Source organism: Prionailurus viverrinus, chromosome A3, assembly GCF_022837055.1.
Source record: "Prionailurus viverrinus isolate Anna chromosome A3, UM_Priviv_1.0, whole genome shotgun sequence".
Lineage (NCBI taxonomy): Eukaryota > Metazoa > Chordata > Mammalia > Carnivora > Felidae > Prionailurus > Prionailurus viverrinus.
Genome location: NC_062563.1, coordinates 120,071,897 through 120,084,201, shown reverse-complemented (window position 1 = coordinate 120,084,201; position 12,305 = coordinate 120,071,897). Strand labels below are relative to the sequence as shown.

Below are 12,305 nucleotides of genomic sequence, written 5' to 3'. Positions count from 1 at the left end.
GCCGGAACTGACTTGGTTGATTCCCAGCCCTGCCAAAGAGTTAGGCTTTGATCTGTAACCACTGAGGAAGAACTGAAGGTCTTTTTTAAAAATATAATTCTTTTAATGTTTATTTATTTTTGAGAGATAGAGAGACAGACTGCGGGGGGGGGTGGGGCAGAGAGAGAGGGAGACACAGAGTCCGAAGCAGGCTCCAGGCTCTGAGCCAACAGCACAGAGCCCGATGCAGGGCTCGAACTCACGAACCGCGAGATCATGACCTGAGCTGAAGTCAGACGCTTAACCGACTGAGCCACCCAGGCGCCCCAGAAAAACTAAAGGTCTTAAGTGGCAGAGTTACAGGATCAGTGTGGGTTTTTCGAAAGATGACCCGGCTCTTTTTCATTTTCTGAGGAAAAAAGTCAAGTGCAATGTAACATGCTCTCTGTGCTCTAGCTTGGAGGGAAGGAGAAAGGGGAGCACGAAATGGTTCAGTGGTGATTCCTGTCCCTCAGGGGTTTGAACTGTTGTTTGGAGGCAGTCTCATAGACTCACAGTGTGGTTAAGGTAGACAGAGAGTCTCTGCATCTGTCCTAGCGCCTGTGCTCAGGAGGGGTCTCGTCTCTCAGCCTTCATGCCTTCTTTCGGTCTGGTCCCATCCTCAGAATACTCCATCACAGAGTCTCTTTGGAATTTCTGGAAAGGCCATCCCTATTCTCCATTGCTAATTGTGGAGTTTCCCTGTTTGTGTGTCCCGCTATTCATTTCTTAATAATTTGGGAGAGGAGGGGCACCGGAGTGATTCAGTCAGTTAAGTGTCGGACTTCGGCTCAGGTCATGATCTCACGGTTTGCGAGTTCAGGCTCTGTGCTGACGGCTCAGAGCCTGCTTTGGATTCTGTGTCTGCCTCTCTCTCTGCCCCGCCCCGCTTGCACTCTGTCTCTCTCTCTCTCTGTCTCTCAAAAATAAACATTAATTTTTTTTTTTTTAATTTGGGAGAGGAATGGCCAGACACTTGAGGTCATGTCGATAATCAAAAATAATAATGTGGGGACTGTCGTGCTGAGCACCTGTGCTGAGCATCACCTCACTTAATGCCACAGCAGCCGTGTGAAAGATTTTTTTCATCCTCTCCATTTCACAGGTGAGAAAAATGCAGCTTGCAGAGGTTAAGTGACTTGTCTAAAGTTGAGAGCCACTCAGTAGCAAAGTCAGGCCTTGAATACAAGCTGTATGACTCCAGAGATCAAGTGTGTGTGTCACAGAGGGATGTGGCAAAGTGACTCTTGATCTGCATGTGTGTGTGTGTGTGTGTGTGTGCACGCGCGTGTGTGTGTAAGTAGGTATAGCTTTAAGGTTGATCTGTTTTTGTAATGTGCTGCTTTGTTTATTTGATCTCTTACTGATAGTCAAGCGTTAAACTTAAAGAAGATTACTGACAGCCTGGTTTGATTGTGGGTGAGGGTATCTGGAGGCAGTGCTTGGTACCTGGATCTCATATTACAGACTCTCGAGAACCTGCCTGCCCTAGCCGGAGGTAGGGCCACAGCTGGGCTGGCGTGGCGAGCATGTTTGTATTTGCAGACTTGAAAAGCTGGAGAACGAAGTCAAGACCAGCCAGGACAAATTTGATGAAATCACCATGAAGTGGGAGGAGGGCAAACGGAAGAGAATTCCCCAGGACCTGTGGGACATGCTCAACACCCAGCAGGTGCACTGCGCTGGGTTGATAGAAGACAAGAACAAGCTTATCAGCGAGTTACAGCAGGCAAGGGTCCGGGGCCCCTTGCCCCCAGCCACGTGGGCTCTGATGGGGGGAATTGACTGCCTTATTGGTTTGCTCTTCCTGAATGGAAAAATGTGGAGGTCTTACTTCATTACTCAGATTATCGCACACCTCAGGCAACAAACTCACCCAGAGGGAAAAGCTTTTTAGCAATTTGAGAATCACTGGTGACCTTTGAAAGACGTACATTCACAGTGAATGCTCTTTCAGGTTTCGTCTTCTCAGTTAAGGAATGGAGCTTAGTCTGCAGGAGCTGTGCTCCCGTGCTGGAACCTGGGTGTTAATGGCTCAGCTGGGATGCCTTAGCTCTCTGGGAGCTTACAGGGAGATTTGCAGCAAGTGGTCACGGATGGTTTGATCCCGTGCTGCTTATTCGGGCTTTGCCCCGCGCTGAGGCCACTCTGCTCCATCTGCCTGTGCCTTCTCCCAGGCGTCCTCAGATTCTTCTGAAGCCACTTTTGCTTTGTACAGTTGCAATTCCTAGTGTTCTTGAATATTGATGAGCGAGGTCCAGGTGGAGCGTGCTTGGCATCTCTTGCTTTTGTCTCACTTTGTGACCAACCTTTGACATGCTCTTTTCTAGGAGTTAAAAACAAAAGATGACCAGTATGTGAAGGATTTGAAGAAGCAGTCAGATGACATCTGCCTGCTCCTGGAGAGGATGGAAGAGCAAGTGAAGAATGTGATGAAAACCTTCCGTCAGGAGCTCAATTCCATTGAGGTAACGGGGTGTGAACGAACTGCCTTCTGGGAGGAGAGCTGGGTCTGTCCGGGATGTCCGGGACATCTGGGAGGGGCCCGGTTGTCTTGTCCTCTGCTTTCTGCCCCTTAACTTATTTACCCATTCATTCACTCGTCCAACAAATATTCTTCATGTGGCTACTATGCCAGGCACTGTACCAGGGGCTGGGGATACAGCCACGAACAAAACAAAGTCCTCGAGGGAATCTGTATTCTAGTAGAAGACAGCTAGACCACAAACAGATAAACCGCTAAATATATCCTTGGACAGGTGGAGATTAGTGCTTTGAAAGAAAACAAAACCATGTAAGGGTAAGAAGAGTGGAGGAGGGGGGTATGTGAGCTGTTTGCTGTATTTATGGCAGCCAGGGCTGGGGCATGGGAAAGCGGGGGGTCACACAGGTTCAGAAATCAATACTTGGAATTTGAATGAAATGTTAAGGATTGAGATTGAGACTGGCCTTCCAAAATGGAAGGGAGCCAAGAGGGTGGAGACTTCTCTCCTTGGATTATTATAGACCCATTTCTGCATTCCCAGGCCTACCCCTTGTGAGCAACATGCTCCTTTGTTTTCGTGGGAACCCCAGCCATAGCAATGCAGCGGCCCTGGGCATGACTGAGTTGTATGCCAGGCTTTGCCCTGTGACTGCCACCAAGGGCACATGGCCCTTCCTCCAGCTCCTTCCTCAGAGACCGACTGAGCCACAGGACAGGTGGTACATTTCCTCCCAAAATTTGTGTGAAGCCCAGACTTGATAACACTAATTAACACGCAACTCCTTCCATAGCCATTTGGTTCCGTGAGACTTGGCAAGTCTGCATTTGGCTCTGACTGTGCCATTACTTATGAGTTGTTTAATGCTGTGGGACCTGCCTAATCAAAACAGACACCAGGCCCTCTTCCTTCTTGGTCATAGAAAGCATTTGAGGCGGAACGACGAGAACTGCTGACCAGTAATAAGAAGAAATGGGAGCGGGCCCTGCAGGCTCACAACGCCAAAGAGGTAAAGGGGCGGCGGGTAGGGGAGGGGCTGGCGGACGCGTCAAGGGCGACCCATGGAGCTGGGACAATTTCTACTGGGACTGAATTTGCTAGCCTTTCTGTGTCTTGGGGAGGATTGCCATGGCAGACACTTACCACTGCCCTTCATGGTTAATCAGTGTGGCCCTGCGGATGGTGGCTGCTTCTGGTGGTGACATTTGTCTCTGGTGGTGGTGAATACCATGGTCCTGTGGCTCTCTTCTTTTCAACCTGGGCATCGACTCCAGCCATGGATGTTTGTGGCCCAGCAAGATGTTTTAAGATGTTTCAAAGGGTGTGGGGTTATCACTTTACTTGGGAGGCACGAAGAACAAAGAAATAGCTTGATCCGGATCCAGTGGGTCCTTTTTGAGAAATACAAACATCTGACCGCAGCATCTGTGTCTGATTTCTATTTTTTTTTTTAAATTTTAATGTTTGTTTATTTTTGAGAGAGAGAGATTGAGAGAGAGAGAGAGAGAGAGAGAGGCAGAGAGAGACACACACACACACACTGTGAAAAGGCTGCAAGCTCCGAGCTATCAGCACAGAGTCCGACCTGGGGCTCAAATTCACAAATTGCAAGATCATGACCTGAGCCGAAGTCGGACACTTACTCGACTGAGCCACCCAGGCGCCCCCGTGTCTGATTTCTTAAGGAACATTCCTCTTGGAGTTTCTCAAGTAAGGAAGCTCCAGATTAAGTGAAACAACACAAAGTCTTGGGGGCACAGGAGCTTCTGAGGCCCGACCAGCTCTCTCTAGGGCCATGACACTTTGAGACCCTTCCCTGTGTCATGCTTGTCAGGCCCCCTGAGTCGGGGCAGGGACAGGGCTGACTTTTCCCTTGTCTTCCTGTGCCTTCAGCTGGAGTATCTTCTGAGCCGCATCAAGAAGGTAGAGGACTATGAGAAGCAGCTGAACAAGCAGCGGGTGTGGGACTGCGAAGAGTACAACACGATCAAGATCAAGTTGGAGCAGGACGTGCAGGTCTGACTTGTTGCTCGGCGTCTGGGTGGCAGAGCAGACGGAGCGCCTGTGCGTTTTATCCTTGGTGATTGCCCCGCGTGTTCTAGAGTTAATCTGTTCAACAGATAGGTATTCGTTATCTGCTTTCTTTCAAGTGATGCTCTCTGAAGGAGCTCATGGGCAGAATGTATGTGGAGGAATTCTTTCCTTAATGAACCATGGAGAGCTGCCAGGAGGCAACACTGGCAACCGTGACCTGAGGAATCGCTGAGAGGATTGTGCATTTTAGCCGAGCAAAGGGAAGGTATCCCCAGGGCAAGTTTATCCCCAGTCACCGTCTACTGAGCCACCATCTGCTTAAGGCACAGTATCTCCAGTCCTCAACTAACATGCAGGAGAGGAATCACAGTGTTTTATATGCCAGGAAATAGACTCAGGACAAGGCTGCTTACTTAGTAAATGGTGGGTCCTGGAATCAAACCCAGCTCTGTCTGGCTCAGTAACCGATAATGTTCCTGATATTCCAAACAGCCCCCGGCTGATGGGTGGACATCTCAGTAGGGCAGATTTCGACTTGCCATCAGAAAGAACATTCTAGGGGCATCTGGCTGGCTCAGTCAATTAAACTTCCGACTTTGGCTCAGGTCATGATCTCACAGCTTGTGAGTTCGAGCCCCGCGTCGGGCTCTGTGCTGACAGCTCAGGAGCCTGGAGCCTGCTTCAGATTCTGTGTCTCCCTCTCTCTCTCTGCCCCTCCCCCACTTTCACTCTGTCTCTCTTTTTCAAAAATAAATAAATATTAAAAAAAATAAATAGTGAAAAAAAAGAGCTTTCTAATAGACCTATCCCCCATACAGAAAGGGTCATCCCACAAAACAAAGCTTCTTTTCTCTCATAAAGTATTTAAAGGCCACATGAATGTGTCTGTCTTCAATGCTGAGGAAGGATTCTTGTAGCTGGAAGGAGGTTAGATTTTCTGGTTTCTCAAGTTCTTTCTAAGCCTAGGATTCCGTGCTTCAAAGTTAGTTAAAAAAAGCTCATCTCTAATTACATTTAGGTGTGATGTAATTACCTCCTAATATTTAAGCACGGTCTATTCAGTTGAATTTCTGTCTTGACAAATGTGTTAGACTAAAGCTTTTCCACATGGCCTTTGGTAGAATTTCAGGTCTTACTACTCTTGTGGCTTTATCTAACAGGGTTGAATCAACACCCCACCAGACTGCAAATATTCTTACCAGCCTTGAGAATTTTCCCGGGCCTTTCTCATATCAATGTCATGAAAATGAGAGTCACTGACAAAGAACAGTGGAGGTCTGTGAGGGCAGCGCCGTTTATGTGGGCTGTATACATTACACGTTTAATAAAAATGGCCATTGTTCTGCTTTCTTAAGTTATTTTGGTTCTATGATAATTTATGTGACAACACTTCGTGTCCCTGGCCTCAAACAGTGAAATAATGGCAACTCATGTTCTTTTATTTGTTGCTTTGTTTTTCCTTTTGTGTTAAGAGCGTGTAACACAAGATCTACTGTCTTAGCAAATTTTTAAACGTACAATAACAGCACTGTTACTCGTAGACTTTCTGTTGTACCGTTAGAGATCCCCAGAACTTATTCATCTCGTCCCGTAACTGAAACTTTGTGCCCTTTGACCAACACCTCCCTGTTTCCTCACCCCCGGCCCCTGGCAGCCCCTGGTAGCAGAAATTCCACCCTATGCGTCTACGAGTCTGGCTGTTTTAGATCCCACATACAAGTGAGGCCATGCAGTATTGGTCTTTCTGTGTCTGGCTTATTTCACTTAGCGTAATGTCCTCCACATCCATCCATGTTGCAAATGGCAGAATTTCCTTTTTTTTTTTTTTCTTTAAGGCTGAATAATATTTCACTGTGTGCATGTACCACATTTTCTTTTCCCGTTAGCCCCTCGATGGACATTTAGGTTGTTTCTTTATCTTGACTATTGTGAACGGTGTTGCAATGAACATGGCAGTGCAGATACCTCTTCAAGATCCCGATTTCAATTCCTTTGAATCTATAGCCGGAAGGGGGGGTTACTGGATCAAATGGTAGTTCTATTTTTTTTTTTTAATCTCTTGAGGAACTTGTATATTGTTTCCATAGGGGCTGCAACAGTTTACATTCCTACCAACAGCGCGCAGGGTTCTCTCCTCCGTATCCTTGCCAGCACTTGTTGTCTCTGACAATAACTATCCTAAGAGGTGTGAGGTGATATATCACTGTGGTTTTGATTTGCATTTCCCTTTCTATAAACTTATTGGTCATTTGTATGTCTTTTTTGGGAGAAATGTCTATTCAAGTCCTTTGCCTATTTTTTAAAAATTGTATTTATTTATTTGGAGAGAGAGAGTGTGTGCATGCGAGTGGGGGATGGAGAGGAAGGGAGAGAGAGAGAGAGAGAGAGAGAGAGAGAGAGAGAGAGAATCCCAAGCAGGCTCCGCGCTATCAGTACAGAGCACGATGAGGAGCTCAGACTCACGAATCATGAGATCATGACCTGAGCCGAAACCAGGGGTTGGACGCTCAACAAACTGAGCCACCCAGGCGCCCCACCTTTGCCTATTTTCTAATTGGTTAATTTATTATTATTATTATTTTTGCTACTGAGTTGTAGGAGTGCAACCTCATGTTGTTAATCTAATCTTCAAATGCTTGAACAAAGCCAAAAAATCCTGGAACGTGGGGAGATTTTGGGGGTGGGGAGTGATGTAAGACTAGGGAGACGAGGGACAGAGAGGCAGAGTCTGGGGGACCAGATCTCCTGGCTCACCCTGTCTGGTTGGACGCCCCCCGTGGAGTGTGCATGTGCAGGAGGCGGGCAGGTGGAGATAATCAGAGTGGGGAAGTGTGTGCAGTTCCTGTGCACAACAGTTCTTTCCTGTGTTAGAACGGAAACCAGGAGTACACTGTACCCTCCCACCCTTTAACCAGGAACAGATAGTCAAATCGGGGATCACCATATTGCAATATGTGGGATATTTTAGTAGATCAAACTTTATCCTCGTGCCTCTTAGGTATACTTTCACTAGCCAGGAAAGTCAGATAGCAGCGATTTTTGTCAAGAAGATACAACTTGCAGCTCACGTGAGATTCACCCTTCCTAAGTCATTCGTGGCACTGGCTCCGTTCTAAAATACAGAAGTAAAAGCTTGCAAACCGCAAAAGTACGAAGGATCCAATGCGCATAGATTTGGTTTGATGGGTAAAGTACAAGAAGTAAGAAAAAGAATGTATACTTCTCGAGCGCTTCCTGCCAGCAAGGTTGCATTATTAACAAACAGAGAGAAGCCTATAGACATGATGCCCTCGAGAAGGATTTTAGCACACTGCCCCCTCCCTCCCCCCCAGTAAGACTACTGGAAACACTTGGTTCTTGATGCAGGAAGCAAATGTTTTTATTTTAGATCCTATATGTGCTCTTAAGGTTGGAAAGTGGTTTAGTTCAACTTCAGGGACTGTTAACGTTAACTGTTACGTAAAGATCGTAATCTTTGTACATTATTCACAAAAACCAAACACAATGGGTCACCATCCGTCTTGGGAACATAAAGTACAACTTGGCAAAAATACCTTTGGGTAATTGAAGAATAAGTCCAGACGGCGAACACAATCAATTACACTTTTAAAGGTATAAAACTATCTTCGGTGTGTGGCCACCAAGGATGGCTTTACGGTGAGACTCAAACCTGAGATAGTTAACGACAGAGTCCCTGGGAGCAAAATTATCTTGAGCGGAAGGTGTTGAAAACAAGTAGTGGGTGATGTAATTCATAGAACATCCTGCCGTGGTTGCTGTTCTGTGAGACTACAAGCCTGTTAGTTCTGAAAGTTCGTTGACTGCACTGCCAATCACTCCCAAGTGGCATCATGACTGGGGGGCCAGCAGAGGTCTTGGACCAGAGCTGGGGGGACGGAGGGGCTGATCTGTGATCCGGTCGAGATCTCATAGTGCATGTTGCATTGCTAGTCCTTTTAGGCACCGGTCTCCTGGGAACATAGTCTAGCGAAGAGCAGGAGTTGATGTGTTCCACAAGGGAAAGCTAATAAATATTTAAGCACAGGCTCAGGCAGAGACATGCAAATTACCACAGTCAGGTGACAGGGCTTCTTTGTGTGTTGTTTTGCCTATAAGATCGGATCAGAAGTGAGTTCTTTCAGGCCACGACGGAAAAGACGTGGCCTGATTACTTCAGTTCAGAGTTTTGAACTCTGAACTGCGTTCGGCTACGTGAGGTACTGGTGGTAGTTTCATAAAACGAACAAAGAAAGTGAGCCGGTGCTTTTCTTTTTTGTCCTTTCAAGATGTATTATGTAGGAAAACTACAGAGTCCATTTTCATGGTGTTATCTAACAATCTGCCTGCAAGAGTGGAATTTACACGAATGTTCACGTGATGGAGCTTGTATTTGTAACTCGCGTGCTCTCACTTTGCTACAAACACAAAAACTGTTCCATGGCCAGATCCCTTTGGGAAATGTGTGATAGTGACAGGGGCTTATTGCAAAGCTGCAAGAAAAAAAGAGGTCCCTGGACGTCACCAGAGGAAACACCAGGGTCTCTCTCACCCTGGGTCTCGGGGTCCCTGACGCGTCAGTCAAGACCAAACAGCCACTCATTGTCATTCCAAGTCAGAGCAGCTCTGGAGACCTTCCTTCCCTGTGGGTGTTCGTAACTTCCCAGATTGTCTCCACCCAACAAGAAGCTTTTCTATTGGACTTTGTCCTGAGCCAACTCACAGGTCAGTGGCCTCCCGGTGTTCAGGGCTGACCACATTTAAAGCAGTGGCACTGTTTTCATTTGGAGCACGGGGGCATAAGTCATTGCGAGTTTGCAGGAAGAGGTGCTGAGATTCCCTTTCCCTTGAACACACGCAGGCCCATCCCTAGAAGGGGACAAGGCCGAGAGTGATTCAGCCTGGGACCACCCAGGACAATCATACTCGAAATGAGGCAGTTTCCGTACTGTCGGCATATTCGCCACTTCGGGAAATTGTTCAAGTCCACGCCCTACCTGAGGGCTGAGGGCCTGTGCTTGGAGCTTCACGGCCGGCCCCTCACCGTGCTCCGTGCCCTCGGGGTGTGCGAAAGTGGGCGCTTGCACGCACGGCCAGTGGGAGTGGAAACTGTAGACCACTTTTTGGAAAGCAATTTGTTGACAGCCTTTGACCTAGTAATTCTACCTCTGAGGATCTACCTTAAGAAAATAAATGAAATACCCCAAAAGTTTTAAATAGAATTGGTCCCAGCATTGTTTTTATAATATCAAGAATTATCAAAACAATGTAAATGTACAACAGTAGGGAAATGGTAAAACAGTATGGCATATGATAAATATTGCAAGTATTTTATATATGATAAATGGTATATATATAGTATATAAAATACTATAGTATATAAAAATATACTATAGTATATAAAAATATTACGCACCATTAAAATAACATCACCAAAACTAACATGGAAAATTCTCGTTATATTAAGGGAGAAAAATAGCATATAAAATTGTAGCTATGGTTTCATCTCAGCTATGTAAAGAACACTGGAAAGAAACATGCCGATATGTTAACAGAAGATGCCTCTTTGAGATGGAATTTGGGTAATTTTTCTTCCCCTTCTGTGTCTTCTCCTTCTTTCTCCTTTACTGTACTTTCCACATTTTCTACAACGAGCAAATATTACTTTCACAAGCAGGAAAACTTTTTATACAGAAAAGCGTATAATTAGAAGAAAGTAACTAAAAAGTTGACTAAGCCAGTATGGAAATTGAGAGGTACAGTTAGTTATAATCCCGGCGACCTGTATGTTCATTGGCCACCTGTGACAGGTATCGCAGGCTTCTGTTCTGAAAAGACATCCAAATGCCTGCCCCATAACGGAGATTTAGAACTCCCTGGGCTAGGTAGATATTTGGATACTCTGGACTAATTCTCTCGTTTACAACAGGGGATCAGTGTCAGTGCTTTTGTTCTCTGCATCACCTCCTAGCCAGTTACTTTCCTTGAGGATGACCCAGGGGTCTAGGGGGAGCTGCCTGGAACCACTCCTATGTGTTTTTTAAAACGTTATTTATTTAGAGAGGCAGAGAGGGCAAGCAGGGAAGGAGCAAAGAGAGAGGGAGAGAGAGAGTCCCAAGCAGGCTCCGCGCTCAGTGCAAAGCCCGACGTGGGGGTCCATCTCACAACCGTGAGATCATGACCTGAGCCGAAATCACGAGTGAGATGCTTAACTGACTGAACCACCCTGGCGCTCCAATCACTTGCTATGTTGATTCCTTGGCAAGGCTCTGTAGTCCTGTGGAGGCAGATGAGGGAGAAGGAGGCTTGAAAGAGTGCCACATGTCACATGTCCCTGCTTTGCCAAGATCTGATTACGCTTAATTGCACCCTCTGTTCCTGCATTTCCACTTGGAGAGGCAGGACCGAGCTTGCCTGGTTTTGCCCTGCCTCTAGCCTTGCCCTGCTCTCAGTAGTTTTTGTTTGTTTGTTTTTGTTTTTTTTTTTAACCAACTGTCAAAGTAATCATTCTATACTGCCCGGACTGGTCACTGCCCTTTCCTGCTTGAGATCTTTCGTGTCCCTCCATGGTTCTCAGGATAAAGCTTTAAGTCCTCACTTGATAGGGCCCTGCTGCACTGTCAGCCTCTTTTCTGACCGTTCCCAGCCTCGTACCTCACACCCTACTTTGCTCGTGATTTCCCCAAAGCACCTCACTCCCCTTGCCTCTCTGGAGTAAGTGTCCCTTCGAGTAGCCACCTGAGTCACTCCTGCTCGTTTTCTGGGTCTCGGTTAGACACGCTCATGCCAACTGTTCAGGGACGCCTGTCTGGCCTTCGAGGCCACAGAGAGTCGCATGCCGCCCTGCGCCTACCCCACCTCTTACTTCTTGTCCCCACCGCTTGTTAATATCTCCTAGCGAGGGCTAGACTGTGCCTTTTCCACCAGCGTTTCCTCAGCAGCACCTGGAGAAGTGTCGACATTTATCAGGCACTGAAATATTTGCTGAATGAATGAACATAGCTAACAGAAATCCAGAAAGAAGGAATGGTTGTGTCTGTCCTCCTTTAAAATGAACACCATTTGCTAAACACTAACAAGGCCAATGGAAGGTCCAAGTGGGACGTTGCAAGAGTCTGTGGCAATATTGTATGGTGTTTTCAGTGGGGCGCCGTGTATCTCCAGAGGGTTTGGTGCGGAGCAGCGGAGGGGGCCACGCTTGAAGGGTCTGTCCCCTCTCTTAGGCTTTAGGGACATAGGCTTGAGCTCGCAGCCGAATGAGGTATTTTTTTTCTGGCTGGCCTTTCATTTGCCTCTACTGACAGATTTTCTAAGAATTCAGGTGGAGACACCTGTGCCTCTGTGTCATCTGACGTGACTCCAGAATCAAGTATCAGGGACTCCCGGGCATGGCAAATGATACCAGGGCCAGTCCATATTATTATTGTTTTTTAACCTTTAGATTCTTGAGCAACAGCTTCAGCAGATGAAAGCAACCTACCAGCTAAACCAAGAGAAGTTGGAGTACAACTTCCAAGTGCTGAAGAAGAGAGACGAAGAGAGTGTGATGATCAAATCCCAGCAGAAGAGGAAGATCAGTCGGTGAGCTAGCCCGCAGACCATCGACCCTTCCATGCTGAAAACGGGGTTGGGGATGAAGCCTTCCCTTCCGGAGGAGCGGAAGCTGTTAAAAACTTAGCTAATTCTTCATTAAAAGAGTTCTTTTTGCAAAAGGTAATACTTTCAGCACCCCACCCCCCCCCCCGACCCTCCGGAAAGAATGTGCAGCAAAAA

At 46.8% G+C, this 12,305-nt stretch overlaps 1 protein-coding gene across 3 annotated transcripts in view; it reads left to right on the top strand.

Annotated features, from left to right (window-relative positions):
- The window catches only part of DRC1 (dynein regulatory complex subunit 1), a 42,442-nt gene that overhangs the window by 16,145 nt on the left and 13,992 nt on the right, over positions 1-12,305 (top strand). For all 3 annotated transcript variants that reach the window (XM_047854652.1, XM_047854653.1, XM_047854654.1), the window contains 5 exons: positions 1,564-1,747; positions 2,349-2,486; positions 3,424-3,510; positions 4,395-4,517; positions 11,974-12,113. In XM_047854652.1, coding sequence (XP_047710608.1) covers positions 1,564-1,747; positions 2,349-2,486; positions 3,424-3,510; positions 4,395-4,517; positions 11,974-12,113 — 672 coding nt within the window. The remainder of the gene's footprint in view (positions 1-1,563; positions 1,748-2,348; positions 2,487-3,423; positions 3,511-4,394; positions 4,518-11,973; positions 12,114-12,305) is intronic.